The sequence below is a fragment of the Anser cygnoides genome, chromosome 24 (genome assembly GCF_040182565.1).
Source record: "Anser cygnoides isolate HZ-2024a breed goose chromosome 24, Taihu_goose_T2T_genome, whole genome shotgun sequence".
Taxonomy (NCBI): domain Eukaryota; kingdom Metazoa; phylum Chordata; class Aves; order Anseriformes; family Anatidae; genus Anser; species Anser cygnoides.
This window is the reverse complement of record NC_089896.1, coordinates 4,869,533-4,891,609: the sequence shown is the minus strand read 5'-3', so window position 1 is coordinate 4,891,609 and position 22,077 is coordinate 4,869,533. Positions and strand designations below refer to the sequence as shown.

At 53.9% G+C, this 22,077-nt stretch overlaps 1 protein-coding gene across 2 annotated transcripts in view; it reads right to left on the bottom strand.

Moving 5' to 3' along the window:
- GRIK3 (glutamate ionotropic receptor kainate type subunit 3) overlaps window positions 1-21,174 on the bottom strand; it is a 108,052-nt gene extending 86,878 nt beyond the window's left edge. For both annotated transcript variants that reach the window (XM_066982496.1, XM_066982497.1), the window contains exon 1: window positions 21,049-21,174. In XM_066982496.1, the coding sequence (XP_066838597.1) occupies window positions 21,049-21,163 (115 nt within the window). In that variant the 5' untranslated portion in view covers window positions 21,164-21,174. The remainder of the gene's footprint in view (window positions 1-21,048) is intronic.
- Between the last annotated feature and the right edge of the window lie 903 nt (window positions 21,175-22,077).

The window sequence follows — 22,077 nt, the reverse complement described above, 5'->3', positions numbered from 1 at the left end:
AATTAAGGTGAGCTCTTCTGCTGTGGCAGATGCTTGGGAGTTTTTGAATTGAAAATGCAAAGAAAAATAAATGCAGCCAGAGGCATCCATCAAAACTTCTCTGGTTCCGATATTTGTCTTTTCTCGGAAGCTAATATCCATGAATTTGGTTATTAGAGTCATAATGCTTTAATTATTTCATTTAATACTGTAATTATCCCTTGTGATTAATCCTGACCATAACAGAAATGTCTCCGAGTCTGGAAGGCATGTTCCTATAGATGCTGCATTATGAATGTTAATTTGAGTTAACGAGGAAGATAGCTAGAGGAAAAGAAACCAAAGAGCACGAGGACTCGTAGCTGCGCAACAAGCACTGGGTCTTCCCCTGCTAACTGGGCCAGGGACTGAGGGTCCTGCTGCTGCTGCTGGGCCATGAAAGCGTGGCCCTCCCCCAGCCCCGTGTCCAAGCACTGCGTTCACAAGCACGTCGTGTTGCAAACAGCCACACAGGCTGCAGATGTTCATTTCCCTGGTCTGGTCTCCCAGGTTTAGCTGGACATAATGGGGGGTTCGTGCTTTGGCCAGGGGGTATGCGGATGCGTATTTGAGAGCTGCCAGATCCCATTGCATTACCCCGTGTTCCCTTATTTTCAGCTACAAAGTCACATTCAGAGAAGGTAAAAGTATCTCAAATTTTCTGACGTCTCTGTTGGCGGACCCAGGGGAGCCGCAGGACACCACTGGGAATAGAAGAGCAAAAAATTTGTCTTAATGTCTGGTTGTCGGGTCCAAGGAAGACCAATTCACCAAGGAGCCTGGTGCGTGAGCTTTGCGACTGCCAGCTGTGCGTCGGCTGGGCTGTGCACAACTAGCTATTTACACACCTTTACGCTGCAGTTGTACCGAGCTGAAAACTGCTGTCGGAGTCAATAGCAAAGCCTGCAGCAAAGCCGGGAATTTTTGTTACTTCTCTGTGCATCGTACTGCTGTGCTTGGAGCCATGCGTGCTCCCCTTCTCCCTCTCAGACAAGTGTGTATTGACATGCACACACACACGTGTCCTCACAGACCCTGCATGCCAGCCTCCAGGGACTGCCCATCTGTGCCTTTATGCACCGAGAAAAGAAACGTATGGACAAAAGGAGCCTATGCCGCTGGCAGAGCCCCGCAGGGCCAGACTTCTATGATCTTCAGAGAAGGGCTTTTCCCATAAGACACATCTTTAAGCAGCGCTGTGTTAAAAAGAGCCAAGGGTATCTTCACTTGAGGGGCTGAGCCGGCTGCAAACAAACGTCGATTCAGTAGGCAGGGGTGAGGGCGCGGGGAGATTTCCGCCCCCCTGGGCTGTGCACACGCGAGCCGGGCAGGGGGAGGCAGCTCCGCACATCTCGATCCATGGCCAGGGCCTCTCGCTCCACCTCCGTACGGCCGGAGCAAACGCCTCGTAGATTTTCCTCTTTATATACCCAAACTGGGAGGTAGCAGAAGACAGCCCTTCAAACTGAGGAACGAGCGCCGGCTCCCGGCTGCTCTGCCCATCGATCAAAATAATGCCGGTGCCTCGCTGACACGCAGAGTGAAGCTCTCTCACCTGACAAAGGGTGGAGACTTCGGTCTTGTCTGCGCTGAAGGACGCCAAACAAGAGAAGCACACACTCGATGAGTACATTTTGCTGCCTGGAGATGTTTCCAAGGCCTCTACGTTCCCATCACTAAACCAATCTCTTAGAACCCAGGATCGCTGCAGCTTTTGCCTCTGCGTTCATCACCCAAGGCTCTGGCAGCTCCAGCGGGGTGCGGGTCCCATGGGTGATGTGGGGCTCCCTGGCCAGTGCCAGGGGCTGCAGGACAGGAGCATCTCCCGGGGGCTGCAAGACAGGAGCACCTCCCGTGGCCCGGCACATAGGGGAAGGTGATGCAGGGGAAGACATGAAATACTGGGGTATAAGCAGCCAGCACATCTGCTCTGGGAGAATTCGTGTTTAAACCGTGCTTATTTACCCTGATGCAGCACAAGGAGGGAGTGGCTGGCTGAGAACTGCTTACCCAGTGCTTTGTTTGCAGGGCAGGTTTCCAGTGATACACAAATTACCAAAATTTCCCAAACAGTGCAAGAGACCTGTGCACACAAAGTCACTCCTCCCTTAAACAAACCTCTGCTCTTACACCTGGCAGTGCCAGACTTCCAGGGCTTCACAAATGTTGTTCTTGAGACCTTCCTTCACGTGTTCTCAAATATTTGCATCTGAAGTTGGGTACGTAACGGGTGGAGCTGGCTGTCTGGTTTTTGGTACTGAAATGGGAAAGACAGAGACAGATGTGACATCGACTCCTTTACAACCTGGAGAGGAAAGCGAGGCTCCGGAGGTTTCCTTGTGTCACCGGCACGGCCGAGGGCAAGCAGGGAACCTTCCTTCCTTCCCCTGCCCACCTCTGGCAGTCACTGAGTGCTCAGATGGTTTCTGGAGCTGCCCACCCTCTCCACCACGAGATAACCATTATCCGCAGGCACGCTTGGAGCCAGTGCTAAAGGCAGCAGGGCGGAAAAGGGCAATTTCTTTCCCCTTCCCATTTACATTTAGGAAGTCGGAAAGGAGGTCAAGCAAGGGCTGCAGCCACACAACTTCAGCATCCATAAAGATGGCCTGAATTCCTCTGTAAGGTTCACATCCACTAAAAGGCTTCTGTGCCATCTTGGACGTCCTCGGGCTTGCGGAGCTGCAGCGGGAGCCTGGCACGGGAGCTCGGGGGGAGGCACGGCAAGGTTAAGGACACGACGTGCAGCACCACCGAGGGAAGCGCTGCTTTTCACACAGAGCCACATAAAGCCTCCCAGAAGGAGCAAGCCTCGTCCTCAGTCAGCAGAAACATCCTCCCAGCTGCACATTAAAAGTCACTCGTTCACTTTATCTACGTGTATATATATATATACGTCCTGCTTAGCAGAGGCGGCCGGTTGGGGAGAGTGGCTGAAACCTCACCGAGAGCGGCACGAAGGGTGCACGGGCAGGGGGGAGCTTCCCTGGGGCCTGCTGCCCTGTGTCAGGGCAGGATGACTTCTTGGGAAATGGCAGCAGGAGACAGAAGAGCCCTGGGAGCACAGCAGCGCCCGGCGTCCCATGCAGGAGCCGGCCCCCACGGGCTGCTCGCGCCCTAATTTGATTAATTAGCACAGCCGGCTTCCCTCCAGCCTAAACCCCGCTGACGGAGCAGCGCGTATCAGGAAAGCCAAATTCCCCTTTTGCTTTGTTTCTGGCGGCCAATTCCTCTCTGCCAATACGGCAGCCTGCCCTTAATTTGGCAGTTAGGGGCTTGGTGAAGGAAATAATGCGGCAATGTCCTCGTGGGAGTCTAAAAACCAATATTCCAGGAGCCGGGAGAGAACTGATGTGAAAATGGGGTGTTCACAAGCCCCTGTCACCAGCCATGCTTGAAGGGCTGCCTGTTAGCACCTGGTCAATAACAACATCCTTCCCTGAAGGTTTTTTGTAAAAAGCACCAAGGATGATAGTGAAGAGCATGAAAATAATCTGATTAATACGATGTCTCCTTGAAACATTTCGGAAACGCGTGAAGTGTTACTTTCACTGCGGTGTACTTTTCCGTCACAAAGTGAAAATCAAAGTGCAGAACAACAGAGAATGCAGAGATCCTTCCTACATGGAATAATGAGGCCATAAAACCAAACTATAAAGTTAAATAATTTGCCATAAATATCTAAAGCTCTCAAATTATTCTCTACATTAACTGCCTATGTTTAAAATGATCTTTGCATTCACCATGTCACAGATGGCAACATCAGACAAGAGAGTCCTTGACAAAATCTCGCTGTAATTATTCTTTCCACAGCTGCAGTTATTTTAATGCCTTTTCAGTTAAGCTGAAAGAGACGCACACATTTTATAAATAAGGGCCTTTAACCAGTTTGACAATGAAGCATTTGAAACGTACAGTGCAAAAAAAAAAAAAAAGAAAAAAAAACACCCAAAAACTTTCCCTGCATCTCGAAACCTGGGAGAGCGACTGTGCAGGCTCAGAGCTGGAAGCCAACTGCTCTTTCTAAGCCGTAGTTAGCAGTTAAAGCTAAAGCTCTGCTGGTGGGAATGGCACGAGATAGCTGTTAGTAGCAACTTTCTGAGTTGCTCCGACACAGCCTAATAATTAGCGTTATTTTGGCTAGCAGCTCGTTCTGCCTGCGCGGAGGAGCTGCCCTTCAAGAGCAGGCAAGGACCTCTGAGGCTGGCTTGCAGAGAAAAATACTGCCAGGATGGGGTCGGGCTTACAGGCTGCCCAAGTCCGAACTGTTCAGCTGCAGCCACAGTGCTCCTGTTCGCGGTACATGTCCAGGCACCTCAATATTCCCTACATATTCAGGCACCTCAGTACGAGCAGGCTCATTTTCGAGTGTTGCTAAATACTGTGATCTTCATCTGCTCAGAGCGAGTTTGGGCTACACCTAAAATCACAGCCGTGGGCTGCAGGACAACCAGGAGAATCACAGAATCCTAGAATAAGGTTGGAAGAGCCCTGCGAGATCACCTGGTCCAGCCACCCCCCTGCCACCGCCATCACCCACTGAACCCTGTCCCTAACCGGAGGTGAGGCACCAAAGGAGAGGTTCCTGCAGGATTTTACCCCGGTGTCCCAGAGGACGCTGGCACAGCTCCCTGCGGCCTTCGCTTGCGCCTCGAGCTCTCTTGAAAGCCTTCAGAACACCTCTCCCCTAAACCTATGTTTCAGGAGCCTGGAGAAGTGGCCATATTTTTTAAAGCTCTGGAACACTCCACAGCTCTCGTGAAAAACAAAAGAAGCTGAATCCGCTTGAAGTGAAGTTCGCTCCTCTCAGCAAGTTGCAGCTGCTTTGCCCTCCCCCCCTTAAGCTGCCTGGTCGTCAGAAAGCAGAAGCAATTCTGCACGTCCGGGACACAACTGAAACGGTGGCGGAGGGACCGGGAGGATGTTTTCCCATTTAAGCAAATAAAGAAAAATAAAAGAATGGAAGATCAGGGGGAGGTTTTTCAAAGTGGGATCCTGGCAAGCTTTGCCATACAAAGGAGACGTCGTGGTCGCTGGCGCTCACGAACTAGGGAGGCCTGATTAATGAAGGTTATTGTCAGGGAGGCCTGGCTTTTATGCTCCACGCTGAAAGGCACCAACCCTAGAAGTATTCAGCATTATACAATAACAGATTGTGTGCAGTTAGCCTTAGAAAACAAATGTGCTCTCTCTTATATAAGATTACAGAGCATCCATCACTGGCTGGCATTAAATACCGCAGAACACCAGTGTATGTAATTAGCAATACACGAAATCCAAACATTATTTTAAAGGGGTTGGAACAACAACAACACCCAAAAGGAGTGGATGTTTGCATTTCCCTTTTGCTTTGAAGCTGCTTTTCCCTCCGGACCCAAGCGTCCCAGAGAAGGGAAGGGCAGGGCGGGCGTTTCAGGCTTTCCCTCTGGCATCCCCGGAGCCTCGCTGCCGGCGCTGGAGGGGGAGCAGAGGTTCCCCTGCTGAAATCTCTGCTATCTCTTATTAGATTTGGACCACGAATGAAATACAGCTGTGGGCTGGATGGGGGAAAGCAGGGTTTTTATGAGGGTTTGTACGCGCTGTGCCAGTGGGCTGCTCATAAACCGGGGCTGGCCTCGAAATCCCCTGCAAAATCCAATGAGCTGCTACATGGCAGACCCATCTCTTATTGCGTCTGCCTCCAGGAGGAAACGGGGACGTGGGTTCTCTCTAGAAGTGACACCGTGGTTGTAAACCTCTGGTCGAGCAGCGCTGAGCTGGGACCGGGATGTTGCCCGTGGTGCTCGGGGTGGGTGCAGCGTGCGGGTCTGCTGCGGGTCTACCCAGGGTCTCCGTCAGGGCTGGGACTTGCACTGGGGCTCCTGGATCCCACTCCCCCATCCTTCCCCTTTTTTGCATTGTGCTGTAGTATCAGCCACACAATTAAGAGCTCTATTTAAGCACTTGAATGAGCAAACAAACTTCATCCTTGAAGCAGTCAGGCATGCCTTGTGGGGCCCCCGTACTCCTCAGTTGTGAATCTCAGGCTGATAATTAAAACCAAAAAATGCACTTAGACAAATGAACATCGCATTGTGCTGGGGAGCTAGCACAAAGCTATTGTCACTTCTCATTTCAAACACGCCGGAATTAGAGGGGGGCTGGATTTTTTCTGCCAGAGAGGCAGGAGAAGCCTCTTGGCTGGATGGCGAGCAGCTGTCTGCAGACGGAAATGTCCCGAGGGCTCCAGCTAACGCGGGCTGCCCGGGGAAGCCTGGCACAGGGCAGGATAAGGATATGGGGATGTATTTGCCAGCTTGATTCCTACCAACTGCAGGGGAGGTCAGGGCAGAGCACCGTTCGGGCACCCAGTGGGGGCAGCAGCAGTGCAGAATTTCCAAGGTTCCCATAAATATCGTGCCGTATTTTGGCCTTGGTGCAGCTTCCAGGATTGCTCCTCTGCAGCAGCGCTTCTGGCACAGAAAAGGGGCCACGAGGCTGGTGGCTGCGTCCTGCAGGGGGTGGCCCCGTGCTGTGGCCCATGACAGTGATAAAGCCTAAGCTGCTGTTGCTGTTTCTGCGGGGCGTTCTTAACCTTAGCAGACCCCAGCGGGATTATTCCAGTCCCTGCAGAGCTCTGGCATCCAGAAAGCGTAAAATATCAGCGCTGCGACCTCCTTCTGCCCACACCTCTGCTCTGCTGCTCCATGGGGTCAAAGCCATCCTTTACAGGGCAGGGGGCTGCCTCCAGGGCCCGAGGGCAACACGAGGCCACCGCCTTGGCTGCCAGCCTCCACCCCAGCCCCTCGGAGGCCGGTCTCCTCGCTGTGCCCAAGGACAGCCCCCACCGGGCTGCCCCAGCACCGCTCAGCCCCGCGCTCTGCTGCAGGATGTGCGTGGCACCAGCAGGGAGAACCCTGCGTCTTGGGGGGGAGCCAAGTGATGGGGAGCCAATGATGTTTTAATGATTTTTTAACTTTTCTTTAAAGCCGGCCTCCTTTTTAATGAAGTGTCTCAAATAGGGAGTTAATTGGGATGTAATAGCACACGCTATTGTACATTAGTTAAATACCAAGGGATTATTAAGACTACATTTTTCAGGCTTTACAGTCCTATATTGAGTAAACAGTTGTTAAATTTCAATAAACAACTTTTAAAATCTACATTAAATAAGCAGTAAAGCATATTTAGGATACGTTTATTTTTTACTTTTCCCAAAATGACTCAAGTGAGAGAGTTCCGGGTTGTAATCTCCTTATTTCACCACTTTAATAGGGTTGTGCCTGCTCCTGTGTACTTGCTCTGCCTCCAAGACCCCAAAGCCTCAGCTATTTGCACACACACGTCACAGGCCTTAAACGCCCCCCATTCCAACAGCCCAGAGGAGCAAGGAGTGGGCTTAGCCCTCTTCTGCAAGCACAGAATTGAAGCCCAGAAGAGCAAAGTCATTTGTTCAAAGCCACGCAGGGAGCCTGGTACAGCGTGCGACGAGAGCTAGCGAAAGATCAAAAAATACTTTTCTAAAAATAAGGCTTTGAAAGGCTGTAAAGGAAATGCAGCTCTAACAAATCGCTGTGTTGCCATCAGAGATGCAATTAGTCACGGGCTGGATTTGTCCCTGCCATGGGCAGCACCTCGTGGACGTGGCAGCGTGTGCCCAGGGCGCGCGGGTCTGGGGGCTGTGAGCAGCACAGGAGGTGCAGGGGCTGTGGTCCCCTGCCACCACCTTGCACTGGGGGGACCTTGCGAGGTAGCACGTCGGAAACAACAGGTGTAATCATCCCGGTAACCATGGCAATGAATAATTTAGGACTCGCTTAACCTTCATATTCAGGTTGATCTTGAGCTTCCTGCTGCTTTTTGCAGGCAGGGTTATTACAGCCAACTACCAGCGTGCACAGAGAAGGAACAGGGTGCGTGCGGGTCCGTCCCAGCTCCTTGGAGGAGATGCTCGTGGCGTGGGCACGGGCTTCTGCCCCTGGGGCAGCGGCCACAGGAAAATCCCCAGCATGTTCGGGACAGGGAAATGGGGCAAGAGCTGCTGGAGCTCCGTCCTGCTCTGCTCCAGCCGTAATTTCCGTTGTTAGGGGATCCTAACAGATCCCCTCTGTGCCATGCAGAGGTATTTCGGGGAAGTCGCCACCTTGTTGCCACCCCGGGCATCGGTCCTGCATCCTTGCTAGCTTCTCATGGTTAATTATCCCCACGATTGTTGCTCTCAGGTGAGGCTTTGATGACATGATTCCAAAGGCCGTTCTTGCATCATTCCAAATGGGAATCCAAATGGATTGCACTTCCCGAAGTCATTTCCACCGCTCGGCATTGTTGAGTGTGTAATGCTAACTAAGAAACCAAGAAATCGGGAATCTCCAAACCAAGTACACTGTGAGATTAATGAGGAAGTGCTGAAGAACATAAATAATCCGTGCTCCCCATTAGAGGCTGTTAGCACCACTAAAGCAAACCAGAGAAAAAACGGCACGTACGCCACCAGCCGTTCCCCCCTTGACATCCATCACTGTCAGCGCCTAGGTTTTGCCAGCTGAAATCAAAGGGTGGTTAACCCTTCAGCATTCTGACCACTTAGAAATAATTATTGTTGTTATAAATCAGAAGTGATGGCCTAACAGGTCAGAAAAATGTATATAGAAAAAAAAAAACACAAATGGAAGTAGTATGGCCTCAAAGGAAAAATTATTAGTTCCCTAGTGGGGTTACAGGTAATTTGCTAGCAATAACAACGTAAAAACACATTTTATTTTGTAATGATCATAAACAACCCTTGGACAAGAATTCTATCCAGGACCCACAAGTCTGCTCCCTTGATAGCAAGTTTTATTACTCAGGTTTCTCTGTGCATTCTTTCCAAATGCAGCCGTCATAACGATTTACGAATTACAATCCTGACGGCATAAACTTCCTTAATTCACACCAAAATAGGTTTTCCCACAAACACTCGCAGAGTACACGGAGGTCCGTAACTACATAGAGTGACATCAGTAATGCGGTCCGACCCTAACCCTAACCCAACCCTAACCAACTAACCCCCTAACCCTAACCCTAACCCTAACCCTAACCCTAACCCTAAAGCACAGATCTGATTCCAGGGCCATGTGTTCATGGGGCTGGGGGAGAGATTCCCCTACAGAGATGGAGCCGGAGCTTGGGGCTGAAGGCAGCAGCTTGCCCCGGACCAGTGGGACCCGACCCCTTGGGATCTATAGGAACCCAGGGAACAGTGGGCGCTTTCTTTCCAGCCATTGGCAATAAGCAAGATTCCCAACCAGTGCTAAGGAAGCCTGTGAAGGCAAATTTTTATTTATTTTGTCCTAAAATAGGAGAAAGCACATCTTGTCCAGGATTTCAACTGTATGAATTTCTTCCCTCCGCTTTTGAGGCCAGAGGGTGAGGGTTGGAGTTGGACATCCAAACTGAAGGGGCATTTTGGTGGGAGGGAAGCAGGGGTTAATTGTGTGGGGCTGAGCAACAAATCCCCTCTGCCAAGTCCCAAATGAATGTCGTTGGCTTCCTTGTGGCCCAGCAGCGGGCAGGGGGATGAGAAGGGATGAGGGGAGAAGCTAGTCAGGTTGTAATTGCCTCCAAAAAGTATGAAAATTAAATGGGAATCCATAATATGAAGAGGATGGTGTGCGAATCAGGCTTGGTTTCAGATTTTAGTATGCCATTGCTCTCTGCCTAATTGGAGGAGATGGAGCCAACCCCTCAGATTGCCACACTTAAGATCTAAAGTTACACTGCAGAAATGGAAATGTGCCACGTCTTTCCTCAAATCACCGCCACTGCATTAATGTGGAAGAAAATGAAGGAGAAGTGGATATAAGGATATAACTGCTGCCTTACTGAGCAGTCTACAGCCAGATGGGCGTGTGTACAAACCCAGCCTTGTCTACTGAAACACATCACTGGGGCTGAAGGTAGCTGCTAGAAGAGCAGAGAACTGTTCTTATTCAACGTTTTTATTTATAACTCAAATCTTAATTGAAGTTGATTCCTGCGCAAAGACAAGCTCTGCATTTTAAAAAATGTTACCAGCTTCATCTAACGCCATGCAACACGCTATCTGGACAACGCTTTCCCAATGTTGGAGGTGAACAGGAAAAGAAACGTAAAAGCCAATTTCCATTCAAATGTTAGGAGCCAGACCTAGATAGCACCCTGAAGCTAAACGTCCAAGTGCTCACTTTGAATTTCTTCAAAGTAAAGACGACAAAATCTGATCATGCAGAAATAAAAATTTGTAAGAAGAAAAGTGCATAAAATGAGAATGAAAATGGTTTTTGTTCCCTATAAGGGAAAAACAGATTTTAAAGAATTTATAGACCAGAAATTTAAACTAAGAGCCTCCCTTTTACAGCTTCGAATTGTAATGGCATTACTGCAGGACAAAAAAGAAGGGGTGGCATCCGGTCTGCAGAGGTGTTTGAAACAATGCCATCCCCCTGCCATCGGCAGGGTTCGGGACCCAGGAGCCAGCCTGCGCCTGCCGCTTCGGGAGCTCCTCACCTCGGGACTTCCAGGCTGCAGTTCAGTTCCCAACTTGTGGTGAGATGGCTGCGGCCAGGAAAATCCTGTCTCTGTGCCAGGCTGGTAGAACTGAATGTAATGAAGGGAAAATCTTTTCCCATGATGGACAGTACTGAGCACGTGGAGATAGCATAAAAATCGGGATTTCTGCCGTCGTGAGCTCACAAAACAAATGAGATTTTGCACGAAGCACTTGGAACAGTGGCCTGTGTGTACCACTCAACGTGACCTCCAAAAGTAATGACATTTTGTCTCGTATTCTACTTACGAGTGCCTCATTCTGAGCATTCAAATTGGAACAGGGTTCATGGACTATTTAAAAATTCTGCGAGCAGCAAGACGCTGTGAAGCGGATGTGTTTTAGTATGACCACTGCTTTGCCAAAACTCACGACCTGTGCTCACGGGCATTTTTCCTCCCATATCAAACAGAGCAGCAAACACCCAGCCTGCGAGGAGACTTTGAACCCTGGCTCTTCTATCTCATCTGAGCTATCTGTGAGCATCAGTCATGGTAATTTTGACTCCTTTTGCTTCCTCCCATCATTAATTGTCTAGATGAGCCCTTTCCTAATTCACAGAGGACAACAAACAAAGCAATCCTTGTGCACAAGTCCTTGAACTGGACAAGACCAATGTGCCACATCATGATGGGGAGATGCAGCATCACCCCGGGGTGAGCGCTGGGCGCAGGACACAGCAGAGACCGGGCTGCACGCCAGGGCAGAGATCACGATTAAGAACAATTTAGCCAGCCTATAATGCAAAGCAGAGCCAGAAACCAGGGCAGAAGTGACCTGGAGCGTGATTTGCAGTGAATGTCTTTTTATCCCATAAACAGGAGAGACACTTTGGGATGATTATCCACCCAGATTTATCTCTGCAGCTCCTTGTGTATCCGTCTGTGCTTAAAAATGTCTCACTGCCCTTTGCATTATTGCATTGCCCTTTACATTCATACAGCATAAACCTCTCAAGTACCGTAAAACTTACAAGGTGTAATGGAACGTCGTGATTTTTTTTTACACACCATAAACAAAAGCCACTGGAAAAGGAACACAGCGAGGCAGGCTGTATTTGCTCTGACAATGATACGGTGTGGGGCAGGGTGAAAATATATACACAAGTACGCATACATGTACTCTGGCACACTTAAAATCACAACTGGATCGATTATCTGGCACTGATGGGGCACTTCAATGCGTTATGCCCCATCCCTGGAGGTTTTCAGGGCCAGAAATGGGACTTGGGGCAGCCTGGGCTGGTGGGAGAGGACCCTGCCCGTGGCAGGGGCTGGGACTGGGTGGGCTTTGAGGACCCTTCCAACCCAGCCCACGCTCTGATTTTCTGATTCTGCGATTCTGTCAATAAGGAAATGGATTAAATCAATAAATCACGAGCTGCACTAAGGACCCAGTGTTAAAAAAGGAAGGGAAAATATTATAAACCTGTCTCGTGCGGGCAAAGAAGCAGCCTACACTTGTAAGGTTAACCATGCGTGCCTTTTATTGCATATCCAGTGAAGGAGGAGCACCTTGCGTGCCTGCCTGCTCTGTTCCCACTTCTCCTGCCCAGGCTCTCTGGGAAGTGCCCACACCTGCAGCTGCCATCGGTGCGGGGCCGTGGGACTGCTCCGAGCCCTTCCCTTGGGCAGCAACGTGCTGAGTGTGGAGCAGGACAAGGTGGGAGTGCTGCGGGCTGCCCTGGGCACCCCAAACCGCCCTGGGCACCCCAAACTGCCCTGCTGCCAGGCTGGGGAGCCAGAAAGGATCACTGCAAGGGAAGAAAGTGCCCCAAAACACAGCACTAGATTCAAGGCTGCAGAGAGGCCCAGGTTCAAAGCCTGGTGAAGACGAGCGTGGCTGTACCTGCCCCGAGCTGGGCTCGGCGCTGCAGCGCGATGCACGGCACCGGTGCACGGCTGGAGGGTCAGGTGCAGCGAGGGGATGGGCAGAGGAAGCAGGAGCATCACAAGAATTGGAGCAGAAAGGGAGGATAAGGGGAAATCAAAGCGAAAAGTGGCTCAGAAAAACCACCCGCCTCTCTGTCACTCTAGGGATCTGGCCAGTAGGTTTTTGGGGTCTGTTTCTGGCTGGTATTCTAATGTTTTTTTCTCCATGGCGAGCTTACATCTGCTTCTGAAGGGAAGAAGCAGGAAACAGGTGAAGTGAGAGGCTTCTAAAAAACTGAGGCAAAGCATGTCGTTGGAATGCCTTACAGCAGTATTAATAAACAACAGCAAAAGCTCAGATAACAGCCGTGCTTTAGAAAGGAAATGCCTGGTGGCTGGATGCTTCCCCTAGGGAAAAGCACTTGAAACAGTCTGTGATAAACTTCCTGTAACAGGAATCTGGAGGAAAGAATACAGATATTTCTGCAGGTCAGGACTAGGATCTTGCAGAGCTCAGGTGTTTCTAAAAATCTCTGCATCATATCCTGGTGCCTTGACGTGCCTGCGATTGTCAGCACAGAAAGCAGCAGTGTTGGTGGTGATGGGAACCATTGCAGGACGTCCTGCAGGGGGTCTGACACCGCCCCGCATGGCTGAAACACCAAATACTCCTGGAAACTCCATTTGTGCCCAAGTCATTGTGCTGGCCACGCTGCCAGGTGGAAGGCAGGGAGGGTGCCGAGGTGGCAGCTGAGGCTGTGCTCCTCAGGGAGAGCTTTTCCTTCATTCCACCACGGAGGACCCAGAACCTCTCGCTGCCCGTGCTGTGGTCAGGCTGTCAGCCACCCAGCAGCAGTCCTGCTACGCTGTCAGAACGCTTTAAATGGATGTAAGAAAGCAAATAGTTACCGAAACCATTAGGAAATGGTCTCGATCTGCACAGGTTTTTACTAGAAGATAGATACCAGCCGTCTTTTCGCAGAATATATGAGATTAATAATTCACCTCTAGCAGGACGTGAATCAGAGACAATCAGACCGAGCAGCACCTGCTCAGTTTGCAGAAAACCTTTATTTATATGGCTCTGAGAACAGCCCTCTGTTTTTCCAGCCCCCAGCACCAGGACACACCGTTTCGGATGGACGCCTGCAAGGTGTGCTCCCCCCAGCACAGCCCCTGGCAGGACCCAGGCGGGCAGCACAGCCCGAAAATCTGAAAATCTGCTCTGGGGTCCTGGGCTAAGCACGTGCTGTAGCTGTTTGCTCTGTTCGTAATGAATCGGGCCCTGTTTCAGCATGCAACTTCTGCTGCAGCTGAGGAAAACTACCTGAGGCTGCACCCAGGCAGCCCGGCATCTAGCAGGGGGTGGAACGCAAAATTACTGCTGTGACTTACTCTGAGTGCTTTGAATTCGCTGCAAAACTAACCACCAAGTCTAACACTTCAGTCCCAATAGACAGTCATAACTCAGCTAAATTTGTGGGTTATACCAGATTTTATTTACTGTTTCATCCCAGAGATAAGTAAGAGATGACAGCCATCTAGTCATTAAAGTGGGGGAAAAGCCGCCCACAGCTCGCGCTGGTTCTCGCGCCGCACACTTCCACGTCTTCAAGCAAATTTGGATTTTGCAGTACTGGCTTTGTTATTTTAAGGACGGCTTCTGTTCCTGCTCACCTGGGCGCTGGTGAGTTCAAAGAGCTGGCCTGTTCACCTCTACGGCCCTGATTTGCACAAAGGACTGTGCTGCAGCAATCAAACGTCATTACCGGCTAATGAGGACCCCATGGCCGAGGTGAGAGCAGTCGATGGCCTCTTCCCGCTCCTTATTGGACATTACGAACCACTCTGATAACCCGAACCGCCGCAGCGGCACTAATGAACGCTCCTGAAGCTGCTGTTTGCAGATGTCGAGGATGGGGAAGGCTAATTTCAATAATCAGCCTCAAAAGCCTTGGTGTGGGCTCACTACTGGAGTACCTGGCGCTCTGCGGGCCCCTTACGGGGCTCCCTGGTGCCCAGTTTCCAGCCAGGAGCAAGGTGCTCATCCCAAATTCAAGAATTCACCTGGGCGTTTCTGTAATTTGGGATGTTTGCTTTATTCCCTTGAAATTAGTGGGTTTATATCTATTGCTAAAGACTTTTAACTGGGGGTGCTTTGCTGACGTGGTAGCTGCACTGACTACACGTAATCCAAGGTGCAAATACTCTTCGTTTTGGTGTTAATCTTGGTGTGACTTGAGCAAGAAGGCCAGGATGTGCTTGAAGCAGCAACGGCCTGAATCTATTTGGGGCTTTATTAGGAGCACTAAATACCAGCATGTTATCTCTGGTTTTACTGTTAATGAACATGGGTAGCACGTGCAGCCCCTTGGATCCCCTCTACATCAATCCAAAATGAGACCATCCCTGCCTGAAAAAACAATCCCTGCCTGAAAATACAGCCCCGAGTTGGGCCCCCAAGCCCGTGGTGTTCAGCAGCAGATCGTCGCGGCCGCCCGTGCAGCCCCTGCAAACAGCAGCCTCTGCAGAGCCGCAGCAGCTGAAATCCTCACGGCTCTGTGCCAGCCGGCACTGCTCGTTTCACGTGTATTCTGCTTGGCAGCATTGCCGGTAGCAGAGCTTTTAGTCTCGCCTTCAGCCCCCAGCTCCTCTTCATCATTTGCCCCTCTCCCCCCTTGCCCATCGAGTTCTGATGCGTTTCTGCTTGTTTTCTGCCTTGCCCAGAGACTTCAACCACCCTGGTTTCCAACTATACAAAGAGAAAAAAAAAGAAAAAAAGAAAGGAGTCTAGACAGCATCCCATTAAACCTCCAGCCAGAAAGAGGGAAAGAAGATTGCACGGCGTAACGGGCGGAGAAATGCAATACACCGGATTAGGAGGCTTAACGCTCGCTACAGACAGACCACGCGGCGTCGGGCTTTCCTTGGCGCTGTGTCTCCCCGAGACGCCGCGGAGAAGCGGCTCCTCTGGCAGAGCCGCTCCACGGAGCTGCCGCTGGCTGCTGGCACAGGCGAGCAGCGCCCAGGAGCTGGCAGGAGGGTGGCCAGCGAGGGGGCTGCCTCCCACCTGCAGCCGCAGGAGCGGCGAGGAACAGTGCCCTCTGCTGCTGCGGGGCCCGGCGCCGGGAGAGGGAAGAGCCGCATTTCATCGGGATTGCGAAGTTGGCGAGGCTGCCGACCCGTGCCCGAGGAGCGCTTCGCTTCCCAGGGCGAGACAAGCTTTGCTGCGATACCTTTCGTATCGTCCTGTGCGGGACCGCGTCGTGAAGGCTTCACCAAAAAATCTTCCCGAGGTACCAGCCTCCATTCGGCCTCGTCGGCAAAAACAACGGAGAAATGCAGTGCCGAGCGGTGGATTTGCACCTGCAGGTGACGAGGCAGAAAGCGGCAGCGCGGGGCGAGCGTGCGGCTTCACTGCGGAGCCGGCTGCATGCGGGGCTCCCGGCGGCACGGACGGAGCAGGGAGGCTCCCTGCACACCCACACCCACACGAGACACCCCCAGCCCCGAAATTCTGCAGAAATCTGCGGGCTTGGGGCACGTGGCCGGGAGAAAGCAGGCGCTGTGGCTGAGGAGGCAGCCCAGCACTAAGCAGCGCTGTGTATTTTGGCGGCACTCCTTCCCCCAGGATGAATGAGGGGCTCTTTTTTTTCTGCTGTGCGGTTTGATCTTAATTTCCTGCATGAAGTTCTCAAGAGGATGCCAAGATCAAATAATTAGACTATTCTGCGATAAAGAGGTAACATTGTTATTCAAATGTATTCAGAATTAATTTACCACCAAACAATTTACACTGCCGTCCTTATATCCTGCTGAAATTACTCGAATACGTTATCTGACACACAAAGCATCTCATGACCTGAAATAACTTCATCAACCACCAAGTGCCGGAGCAGTGGGTGTACGGCCACGGGAGTACAAACCGAAATTTTGCAGAAGTCACAAAGGCAATCGAGTGATGTAAAAATAGGAGAGGCAAAAAAAAAAAAAAGGGGAAAAGGAAAAAAAAAGCACTTCACTTGCAGTGAAGCAGTGAACATGCAGAAAGCAGAATCCCAAAGAAACCCATGTGAGCACTTGACCCCCCAAGTGGCAGGAGGGGCCCTGATGCTCTGCAGCTCAGCCCTAGCCCCCCTTTTGGGCAAAGTGCTCCAAATTCCCCTCGTGCTCCAAATTCTGATCCCACCTGGGGGTCCTGGCTCCCCCACTGCAGGGACACCGCTGTCCCCAGCCCCTTGGCCACTGCCTTTTTCAGCCTGGAAAAGCCTGGCTTTGACTTTTTTTTTTCTACATGAAACTTCATTTGCAGAGTGTGGGAAGGTGATTGCCAAATAAAATTCCAGGCAGGCAGAATGAGCCTCAGAAAAGCCACTTGCACGGAGGAGGATTACTACCCGCAGAATTTGTTTTCTGCCTATTTCTACAAAATAATCAATGCTTTTTTTTTTTTTTTCCCGCACAGACTCCAATCCAATTTGATTGTCTTTTCTGCGTTTCTTGCAAATCACACAAACAGTCGATGCCCTGACCTCTTCCCTAGGCAAACGCAGCTTCGAAGGAGACAGCCAGAACCAAACCCGGCGCGTCCCCCGCGGGGCTGCTCGGGTGAAGCTCGGCTGCAGCCCAGCCCCATGCATGGAGACTTCAGCGAGGCAAGAGGGGGAATTTCAAAACCTCTTGATGTACGATTATTGTCGTAAACATCAGCAGCAGTACGATCTTAGGGAAAAAATGAAAAAAAAAAACAACAACCAAAACAAAATGACAAAAAAAAACACCAAAAAAAAAAAAAGAAAAGCAAAAAGCCAGAGGTGCAGGTGGTTCCTTTTAAAAAAGTAGAAAGCAAAATGAAATCTCTCCAGGCCAAGCTTCTCCAGCAGAGGAAGGGCGAGGGGATGCAGGGCTGGGGGGGGGCCACAGAGCTGGACCCGCCGGGGGCTGCGTGTGGCCACCACTGCCGCTGCCTCCGCAGGGAGGAAAGCGCCGAGAGCCGGGCTGCGCCGCCTGGGCGTCAACTCCCGAGTGCAAACAGCCCCAAAGATCACAGACACGAGTGCTGGGATGGGGCGGGCTGCCCCCGCGGTCTGCTTTTACAATCGCTTATTAATCTCACGCCGCTGCCACGCGTCTGATCCGCGCATGCATTTGGCTCGCGGGCCATCCGTCACGGCGCCGAGTCGCTTCTGGTGGTGCTTCAGCAGAGCTCGGCATCGCGGCACCATCCAACGCCAAGCCTCCGGGCGGGGAGCGTGACGCCGACCCCAGGCCTGCCCCAGCGCCACGCTGGGGGCTGCAGAATGGCACCGAGCCCCCGGCTGTCCCGCGGGGGATCCCACTGCCGCCTCCTGAGCAGGAGGGAGGTGAGATAAGCAGGATGTCGTGGGTAGAGCAATCGCCTTGCGCTCACCGAGGGGATGATATTGCAAATACCCAGCCGCTCGGTGCGGCGCTCGTAGTGGGTATAAGCCAGCAGATCTCACCGGCAGGATCGCAGCCTGCTCCCAGTGGTGTAAACGCGGAGTAACGCTCCCAGCCACGGCGGTGTAAACGCGGAGTAACTCCGCTCCTGTCCTTACGTAGCCGTCTTTATACTAGGGTAACACAGCGCCAGACCGAGCACCGGGAGCATGCCGCAGACCTAGGTGCTGTGCTCCGATCCGGCGTTCTCAAATATTTAGCAGATTGCATAATAATTAAACAGCTGTTGAGCAAGCTTCAGACGCAAACTCCTACTTATTAGCCAGAAAAAAAATCCAGCAATGAGGCATAGGTTTTCTTTGTACGTGTAGATTGTGTTTAGATGTGTAGATTAAATATTTATATTTTACTTCTGAGAAAAAGGGTGCTTTTGGCTTTTCCTTTCCTTTCTTAGTTATCTCTTGCAGAAAAAAAACGCCACTGTATTTATTTTAATAGTCAGCTTCACAGAGAAAAAGGGCGCTTTGAAAAGTTACCTGTTTTCCCTCTGCTTTAATTTGCCGTTTTAAAACAATTCTCATGCAATTGTTCCCGCTTCTTGGCATAACCTAATAATTAAGCGAATTACTTGAAAGCCAGGGCAGCTTTGCACAAATTAATGCGGGGGGGGGACAAAGCTGCAATTTCCCTGCCAACTGAGAGAGAGGTCAGAATTATTCCAGCTGTAGCCGAGAGCACAGGTGAACACAGAGCTCCCTGCAGCCCCACCGAGAGCTTCCCCCCAACTTCTAGGTCCCCTGCTCTCCCTCCCGACGAAGGACGGCGTCCTCAGGGGCTGAATGTGCCGTCGTTTCCCCGAGACGAAGCGAGGCCGCGCCGCAGCACCCGCCTGATCTTGGGGCAGGGCTGGCGGCAGTGTCAGCGCTGAGCGCTCCTGTCCGTCCCTGCGACTGCCTTGAGCCCTGCCCAGACTGTCCGGCTGCAGGACAAGGGAGGCCGAACAGAGCCTCGGGGGTCCTCCTGGCCCCCAACGCCCCCCTCGAGCCGTGGTGCTGCTCACAGGGGTCTCGGCACCGCCAGTCTTGACTTCGCCCTGTCCCCCTCCGAGCGCCCGCTTGCTCCGCAGCCCCGCGCCCCCCTCCTGCAGCGCCAGGCCCATCGCGGCCACACCGAAAGCAGACACAGCCCCGCTCCCCTTCCCCATGGGTGCTCTCCTTCCTCCCACCCTCCTGCCCTACACAAACCCCGCTGACACCAAGCCCCCCCGGGGGCTCTGCTGCCTGGGAGCGCGGCCCCGGGGGTCAGGCGCAGCGGGTGGGTGACAGAGCGGGGGGACCGCGGGGACGCCTCCGTCCCCTGCTTGCACAGTGCCGCTGCGGCACCCCGGCCGTGGCAGCGGGGGCTTTTTGGGGAGCAGAGGGGGGGGGTCTGTCACCCAAAATGCTTCCAGCAGCCCCCGCGTCCGGCCGAACACAGCGAGCAGCTGGGCGCCGCGGGAAGTTGGGCAGCCCCGGGGTCCCCACGGGCAGGTCCGGCTGCGATCGGTGGTGATGCAGCGCGCACAGCACTGCGTCTGCAGGCAAAGCACCCCGGACAGAAGCCCGCGGGGAGCAGATGGTCACCCCGCGGGGCTCGGGCCCTCGTCCGTGAGCTGCTCTGGGCCACGCGCCCCCTCGGAGCCCTCCTAGGGGTGAGGGCACCTCGCCAGCCAGCAGCTGCCCTGCAGGCTCTGTTTTCTCTTCCTGCCTTTCCCTGGGCTGCCGTGTAGTTGCACCGGGATAAATCAGATCCGTTTTTTCCCTCAAGCACACTCAGACATCTCTCCGTTTTCCACTTGTGTCCCTGGCTTGGGATTTGCTCCCCGAGCAGGCAGGTAAAGCCGTCCTCGGTGTTTCTGGACAGGCAGCAAATCCCCGGGAACGCGCGCTGCTGGCGAGGTGCAGGGGCTGGAGCTGGAAATCAGACTTTCTTTACGTGACACACTTAAGAATCTACTTTAATTAGAGAAAAGAAAGATCGCAGACTCTTTCCCGAGCTGTTATCTGTGCAATTACTTTATGTAACATTATTAAAAATTAAATTTTCCCGGAACCTCAGCAATTTAATGAAAAACGCCTGGCCCCCAGCAGCGGCTGCGGCAAAGGCAGCCGCTGGCACCCTCCTGCTGCGGGGCTCCGCGCCTCGGCCCCCAGCGCTGCCCGAGCCTCGTGCTGGGCGCACGGACCCCACGGTGGGACCCCATGGCCGGGGACTGCTCCTGGCCCCGCACCTCTGCTCAGCACCCCTGTTACAGCAGCCTCGGCACCTCTCGCACAGCCGCACAGCACGCTCCTTGCACTGGCACAGCATCCCCTTCTCCGGGGCACAGCACCCCCCTTCCTGAGGGCACAGCACCCTCCTTCTCTGCAGCATGGCACCCCCTTCTCCAGGGCACAGCACCCCCATCTCTGGGGCACAGCACCCCCTTCTCCGGGAGGACAGCACCCCCTTCTCTGTGGCATGGCACCCCCTTCTCTGTGGCACAACATCCCCATCTCAGGGGCACAGCACCCTCTTCTCCAGGGCACAGCACCCACTTCTCCAGGAGCGCAGCATCGCCCTGTCCAGGCACACAGCACCCCTTTCTCCAGGGGCACAGCATCCCCTTCTCCGCAGCACAGCACCCCCTTCTCCAGGGGCACAGTATCCCCCCTTCTTGAGGGCACAGCACCCTCTTCTCGGGGACGCAGCACCCCTTTCTCCAAAGCACAGCACCCCTTTCTCCAGGGACACAGCATCCCCCCGTCCAGGCGCACAGCACCCCTTTCCCTGGGAGCACAGCATCCCCGTGTCCAGCAGCACAGCACCCCTTTCTCGGGGGGCACAGCACCCCATTCTCGCACCGGGCACGGCACCCCGTCTCCGGGAGCTCCGCACCCCCTCTCCAGGAGCCCCCAGCCCTCCTCTCCCCACTCCCAGCTCCCTCCCCAGCCTTTCACCCCTCGCCCCCTGCCAGGGGCCGCCCCCCCCCCGGCCACCCCACTCTGCTCCGGGCACCGGGGGGGCTGCGCCCCGTGTCCCCCCGTGTCCCCATGTCCCCCCCCGTCCCCCCCCCCATCCCGGGGGTCCCATCCCGGGGCTCGCCCCGCTGCCATCCCCGCTCCCCGCTCCCCCCTGCCGGCCCGCAGCCCCCCGGCTCCCCCCGGCGCCCCTCACCGATCCGGATGACATGCGGCATCCCCTGCGAGCCCTGGCCCCAGAAGCCGCCGAGCAGGAGCGCGGCGCAGCACTCCCAGAGCACGCCGCCCAGAGCCGCCCAGAGCCGGGGCATCGTCGGGGGGGGACCGGGGCGGGGAGGGGGGGGGGGGGGGGGGGACGGGGCTCGGCCCTACGGCCCCAGGGGCAGCGGGGCAGGGGGCTCCGGCCCGGGGCTCATCGTAGGGCGCCCGTCCCGCCGGGGCCGGGGCCGGTGCCGGTGGCGGTCGGGAGGCACCTGCGGAGCCGGGGCTGCCGGTGCGGTGCGGAGCGGCTCTGTCCCCTCCTACCGCTGCTGCGCGCAGCTCGCACAAAGCCCCGGCGCGGAGCGTGCACACGCGGGCACACACACACACACACACACACACACACACACACGCACACACAGACACACACAGACAGGCACAGACACACACACAGACACAGACAGACAGACACACAGACACACACGACACGCGCACACACAGGCACACGTACACGCGCACACGCGCGCACCCGCACCGATGCGCTCAGCACTTGCTCCGCGCTGCAGCAGCTCGGGGGGACACGGGACACGAGGGGGACACAGGGGACACGGGACACAGACAGGGGACACGGGACAGACACGGGGGACACGGGACGCAGGGGGGGCACAGGACACACAGGAGATACAGGACACAGGACAGACGCGGGGGCCGTGAGATGAACACAGGGGACACAGGACACAGGAGGGACACAGGACACAGAGGCGACATGGGTCACAGGGGACGCAGGTCACAGGGAACACGGGGCAGACACGGGATGGACACAGGGGTGGCTCCAGCCCACCCCAATGCCTCCCCCCGAGCCCTGGCCACCCCACCGTGCCGGTGTCCCCCAAGGTCCCCGCTGTCCCCTGTGTCCTGGGAATCCCCCTCTCTCCCGTGTCCCCACAGCTCCTGGTGTCCCCCGTGTCCCCTGCGTCCCCGGTGGCAGGTGCAGGGCGAGGTGAGGTGGTGGGGCTGGGGGCTT